The following is a 6122-nucleotide window of genomic DNA, read 5'->3' as shown; positions in this document are numbered from 1 at the left end:
GACTTAGAACTCTGCCTGGGGCCGTCAGGTAGCGCTTTAAACATCTCGTCAGGCACTTCCGGTCTGGAGTTTTCCGCTGAGCACTGTAACCATTCTGGTCCCCATCGGGACCTGTTCACCCGCCTGAAGGGCATGTGGTTTGCTGGGACAGTTCCATGGCCCTCGCGTGCACATGAAGTCACCAGTGTCCCCACTGTGTCACCTGGCTCAACTAGAAGGTTGCCGGTCTGCCTGTCAGACTGGGGTCCATGGCGGGGTGGCGGGGGGGGGGACCCTCTGGCCCCACCCACCTCTCCTCCCCTGAGGCTGTAAACGTTTTCCATTTTCAGAAGGACCTAACATCCTCGCTTGACACTTCCTGAAGGAAGTGGGTTTGGGTCGTTCGCAATATAAAATCGACACTTGCAGCTCTGGTGAGTTACAACATAGGGCCAGAAGCCCGGAGATCAAAGTTCCTTTTACGTGTGGCGGAGAAATACATTGCACAAGTGATGGATGCAAAAAAATATATATATGTACTGACAGTTGCCATCATGAGGACGTGCTGGGAATGCCCATCGCTGCAGAGGGCGCCTCCTCTTATGCTAAAGTAGGACCCGTCCTCAGACGCCGGGAAAGAATCTTCTAACCCAGACCAGACAAACTTCTGCCTGTGGTCGCCGAGGCTGTGAGGTCCGCGGGCGGTGAGGGGGCCCCCTTCCTGACCGCAATGCAGAGCTGAGTGCGACAGGGGCCGCCGCCCACAGACACGAAGACGCTTACTCTCTGGCCATTTCCAGAAAGGTTTTGCGTCCCGTTCTTAAACCAAACTGTCCGGTCCTCGCTGGGCCCCTGGGTGCTAGGAGTTTTGTCTACAGAGCTCCCGAGAGCACGGGGGTGCCCGGGAGGGCGGCAGATCAGAAAAGGGTGAGGGGCCTGGGCTTCCGCATCAGAGCCCCCGACGTCGGCACCAGAACTGGCCCGCGGGCGTGCGCCGGAGCGGGACTTTGTTCCGGGGGCGGCGGCCATGGTTCCTTCTCCGCCGGGACGCAGCGTGTGGAAGTGTCTTCGTTTGGATGGAAGCTCCTGAGACAACAGGACCTGGTCCGCACCAGACGCCACACGCGCCCGCCACCGGCCAGCGGCCTCCTGCCGCCTGCGGTCACCGCCGCAGGAGACTTCGCGAGTTTTCTGTTTTTCTTCAGAGGGTCCCGGGGAAACTGTGGCTGCACATTACGTGGACAGGAAGAGGCTGTTCCATTTTTTGCCCCTGAAGGTGTCATTTAGCAGATATTTACAGCAGTATCTCCAGGGGGCACCACGCTGCCACCTGCCCGGGCACACAGCCACTAAGCTGCCGAGAGCGCTCAGCTCAGCAGCTCCACGCTCCACGCTGCCGCCTGAAGAAGGCGCTAGCACTTCACCCCGGGAAGCAAACAGGGACGAACAGCCACACAGGTCACTTGGAAGAGATGGAACCAGCCTTGGGGCCAGAGACTGTGGTGGCTTTACAAAGAGCTCGTCGCAACAGGCAGATTTGACGTGCACTAACAGTAGGAGCTCTGACCAAGCCTCTTGCCTGTCCCGGTACCACAGCTTTTCAGCCTGGAGTAGCTGAAAACCCGACCGAAGCCGAGCTGGACCCGGGAGGGAAGTCGGTGGCTCATCCCGTCAAGCGTCTAGAGGCGGGCGGGCCGCGGGCTTCGTGCCGCAGCCAAGGCGGCGTGGACACCCGGGTCTTGGGCTCCTGCTTGCTCTCGGCTCCGCGTCCCATGGTGGGCGTTTCTCGCCAGCCCCTCCCAACCCTGCATGCACCCCCGTTCAGGCCCAGGAAGGAAGGACTGATCCAAGCCTCCGAAAAAGCAACCCCAAGTCCCAGAACTGCACATGGCTGGGGGGAGGGATAGGAGTGTGACGGGTGGGGTGTTCGGGGTGGCAGCGGCCGGTGGGAGCAGCCCTGGGTCTGGGGTGTGTGCATGGCACTCAGGTGGGGACATTCGGGGTCTTAGGGAGGGGGAGCACGGGAATGTGAGATCATGGGATTGGAGGCAGTGAATATCACCGTGACAGCTATGCTGCGAAGCCTCATAAATAAAGGAAAGGCGCAGAGCAGACCGCCGTGAGCTTTCGAAGGTTCGGGGGGCGACCAGTGGGCATTGCAGGAGCAAGGATTACTGTTGGGGGAATTCCAACCGGAAGCTTTCCATAGAAATCCCAGCATCGGCAGAGCAGGCGCCAGAGAGGAGCACGCATGCCCAGTGCCGACCGCCCGGAGCTGAGCAGGGCCTGGGCGAGCCTGTCCCCTGCGAACGTTATGTGAGCTCATGTGCCGCTAAGAATTTTCTAGTCGTCCGTCCCGTTAAACAAAGCAGAAGGAAACAGATGACTTGACTTTTAACGGTGTAGTCTCTTTAATTCGATCTATCCCAATGTTTTGACATGTCATCGGCATGAAAATAATTGACGTGCCGTGTGTGGATTTTACACTTGGCGCGTGTGTCTTCGGCCACGTCTCAGGGGCTCGGTGACTCGGTTCTCCTCGCGGGACAGCACGGGACTGGCCGGCAGAGGGGCTTTCTCTCCAGGCTGCTGTCGGGCTCGCCCCCGCCTTCGCGGACGCTGTTCGTCTGGTCTCAGCCGACGTTGGATTCTGAGACCCTGACCTGTCGCTTTGCCTGCTCTGCGTTCTTTTAAGAAGAGCGATTTCGCCACAGTCTTCCCTGAAGCGCCGGGATCCCGTTCGAAGTGCGTTAAAGCAGTAGACGTCCTCCGCAGCTCACGCGGCGCCCACGGAGGTGCCATCGAGGTGGCGCCGAGCCCTGCGGGTGTGTCGCTATCGTCTCTCCTGTCTCGTCCGCAGAAGGGACGTGGCCTGGCGGCGTGTCCAGCCGACCCTTCCAGGCCCGGGCCCAGGCTTCGCCTGAGCGTTCACACGAGGGCCTGCGGCGTTGGACTCCGAGACCCGCGTTCTTTCTTCTACGCGTCAGAAATTCTCGAACTGTTCCCCAGCGCGGCTGACGTCAACACTGCACATCGGCGCCCCCCATTGGGACGGGGGTGGAGTCGCCGGCCTGAGGCACGCGTCCCGAGGCGCCCACAGGCTTATCGGACTGCATGACAGGCACTTAAAAACAAACTCCGGGTGTCATCCATAGTTAGGGGACGGAGGAAGACGTGGGATCGAGGCAGTAGGGACACAGCTGTCTGCTTGAGCAGAGGCCACTGAGAAATGCCAGCGCGTGCCCCGTGCCCCCAGCTCACCAGCACCCCCTGCCCCAGCCCTTGCTCCTGCCGGCCTCGGGCCCAGCCACGGTCCCGGGCGTCTGCGACTGGCGGGTGGGCGGTCATTGTCCCCGACCACGGGCCCTGTCCTGTGTTGTAGGCCAGTCGCCTCTACAGGACGACGCGGAGTGTCCCTGTCGTGAACCTCTCGATGTAGATCATCTTGCGCTCTGAGGCCGTGCTCAGTGTCCCCACACCCATCTTTCTCTCTCTCCATTTCTGTTTTGATAAAGGGACCATCTAGAAGCCGCGGGCCACGCGTGTGTCCTGAGAGACGCCTCTGACTTCGACAGCCAGCCGGACGTCGCCGACTTCATCCAGGCCGTGGGCGCGGAGGCGGCGCTGGCCCTCCACCTCTACCGAGGGGGCCGGCTTCTGCGAGGTAGCCCTTCCTGCCCCGGGCGGGCCTCGGGGGTGACCGCGGAGGCGCTGCCAGCACCGTCCTGGGAACAGCTCCCCGTTTCTCCCGTCCCAGGAGGGGGCGGGGCGCAGCCGTCTTTGGTTCTAGCTACTCTCCCTGGTCCTTTTCCAAGCTGGCGGAAGCGCCCGTCGAGCATGGGTCGACGTGGAAGCTGTTTTCACAGCACGCAGAGGAGCGTCGTCTGAACGTTTTGGGTGCGCGTTTCCCAGCTCAGAGCACCGTTCTCAGGAGTTAAAAATGGCAATTTTTGCAGAGTCGAGGACGGGCCGCTGTGAGGGGTTCCTCTGCCCTGACTTGTGAACGGGGGGCGGGGAGGCGCTAGGCTGCGACAGCCAGTTTAAGGAGCACGGCGACTGAGCGAAGGAGATCGGGTCCGGTTGCCAGGTTCCCAGCATGGGGCTCTCTTTCTGCTGGTCTCCCGGGAAGCAGCCGGGGGGACAGACAGACGTAGACTAAGGATTAGTCTCACGGGCTGTGGAGGCCACGACGTCCATGGTGGGCCATCAGCAGGCGGGACCCAGGAGAGCGGCGGGGAGTAACTCAGTCTGAGTCCAGACCCGAGGACCAGGGGTGACAGCGCAGGTCCGGCCCGAGGACCAGGGGCGCTGATCCCCACTGTCCTGGGGCAGGAGGCGATGGCCGTCTCAGCTCACACGGACCGAGTTAGCCCGTGCTCTGCCATTTGTCCCGTCCCCCAGCGGGATCTGCGAGGCCGCCCTGTGTAGGCCGGGGCGGCCTTCACTCACCCGCCCGTGCAAACGCTGGTCTCGCCGAGACGCCGTCACAGAGACGCGCACAGTTAATGTTTGGCCAGCTCCCCGGGCGTCACTGAGCCCAGTCAAGTTGACAGCTGACATCGGCCGTCATAACTCCATCAGGCACAAAGCCGCACAGTATTTAAGGTATCTGTACCATAGGGAGCGAGATCGAACAGCAATCCTGCTCCTAGAAAATTAACGCTCCCGCTGTGCAGTGTCACCAGAAAAGACTTCTTCGCCGTCTTTTACCAGGGAAGGGGTTCCCTGGTGGCAGTGGGTGTTGGAGTGGTACCCTACCGCCGCCGTGACAGGTCACCACATCACGGGGGCCTGAGAGAACACAGGTCTCTTATCCGACGCTGCTGGACGTCAGGCAGGAAACTGGCCCTCGCTGGCCTAGAGTCAGGCGTGGGCAGGGCCACATCTCTCCGGGGAGGTTCCGGGGGCGAATGCGCCCCCTGACTGTCCCCACCTCTGGAGGTGCCCCTCCATCCCGTCTTCAAAGCCAGCAGCGGGGGTGGCATCCTCACCTGCCTCAGGCTGCCGCGCACCTTGCCCTCCCTGTCCCCATGTGGGGGCCGTGTGATTTCCCTGGGCCGCCGCGATCACCCAGGACAGTCGCCCCCACGTTCAGGCTAGCTGACTAGCGGCCTCGGTGCTCTCTAGCTTAATTTCCCTTCCCCCCAAACATATACTTAGGTTCCCGGAAGTAGGCACGGACATCCTTGGCGGCCATCATTCCAGCTACCACAGGCCCCCCTCCAGCCCCAAAGGCCCGCCCCACACGCCGAAATCGGTCCCCTCATCTCAGCGCCCCGCATCTGATCGCGCTGCAGGACGTGTGCTTCTCTGTGTCCGTGTCTATGTGGAAAAGGCTGTACCGTGAGAAACGTGTGAACAGCACGACACGTCACAGAGCGAACCCAGCTCCTGCCTCACCTCAGACCTGAGATCTCCCGGGTCCCGACTCCAGAGGCAGGACGGCAGGTGTGTGTGCGTGTGCGGGCGTGCGTGTGCGTGCGCGTGCGTGCGTGTGCGTGCGCGTGCGTGTGCACTTTCACGGATGCTGCGTGCATCTAGAAATGTAGGTTTACCCTTTTTTACACACACAGACCGTGTTAACCGACACGCACTTGATTTTCCACTTAACAGTAGACTGTGTCCCTCTCCCCGTGTGAGTGTGTGCACACACACGCGCACTTACCTCTTTAACGAACGTGCTGGTTTGAGCAGCGTTCACGTGAGCTGTTTGTCTCCTGCTGTTCCCAGCAGCCTCGCTGCATGGACTGTGTGACTGTGCTTGCTGTCTAGACACTGAATTCTTAGCAGTGGAAGTCCAAGGTGAGGGCCACCTTACCAGAGGACAAAAGGGAAGAATCTGATCATTTGCACGACAAAAACAACTCCAAGGCTAAGCAGAGAAAAGTTAGGTCCCTTTTCACTGAAATATTGAATCTCCGTGGGGGTGGCAGAAGCCCCAGCGGGAGCTCAAGTTACCGCTGGCCGTTGGGCTGCAGGCCCCCATCCCTGTTTTGAAATTTTCAGTTGACCTTTAGAAGTCCTTGATGGGAGTCTTGTCTGATGGGGGTGTCATTTAAGTAGACCTTGGCGTGCTGGGTGCCTCGCCCATCCCTGCCCACGGGATGTCCCGTGCCCAAGTCAGGGCAAGTACATGCCCACGC

General features: G+C 60.8%; 1 protein-coding gene across 1 annotated transcript in view; it reads left to right on the top strand.

The window, feature by feature from the left end:
- GLT1D1 (glycosyltransferase 1 domain containing 1) overlaps window positions 1-6122 on the top strand; it is a 65992-nt gene that overhangs the window by 13710 nt on the left and 46160 nt on the right. Inside the window, exon 3 of the mRNA XM_015587889.2 lies at window positions 3495-3643. Within this exon, the coding sequence (XP_015443375.1) occupies window positions 3495-3643 (149 nt within the window). The remainder of the gene's footprint in view (window positions 1-3494; window positions 3644-6122) is intronic.

This window comes from Pteropus alecto, unplaced genomic scaffold (assembly GCF_000325575.1).
Source record: "Pteropus alecto unplaced genomic scaffold, ASM32557v1 scaffold213, whole genome shotgun sequence".
Lineage (NCBI taxonomy): Eukaryota > Metazoa > Chordata > Mammalia > Chiroptera > Pteropodidae > Pteropus > Pteropus alecto.
Note: the sequence above shows the minus strand (reverse complement) of the source record. Positions and strands in the feature narration are given on the sequence as shown.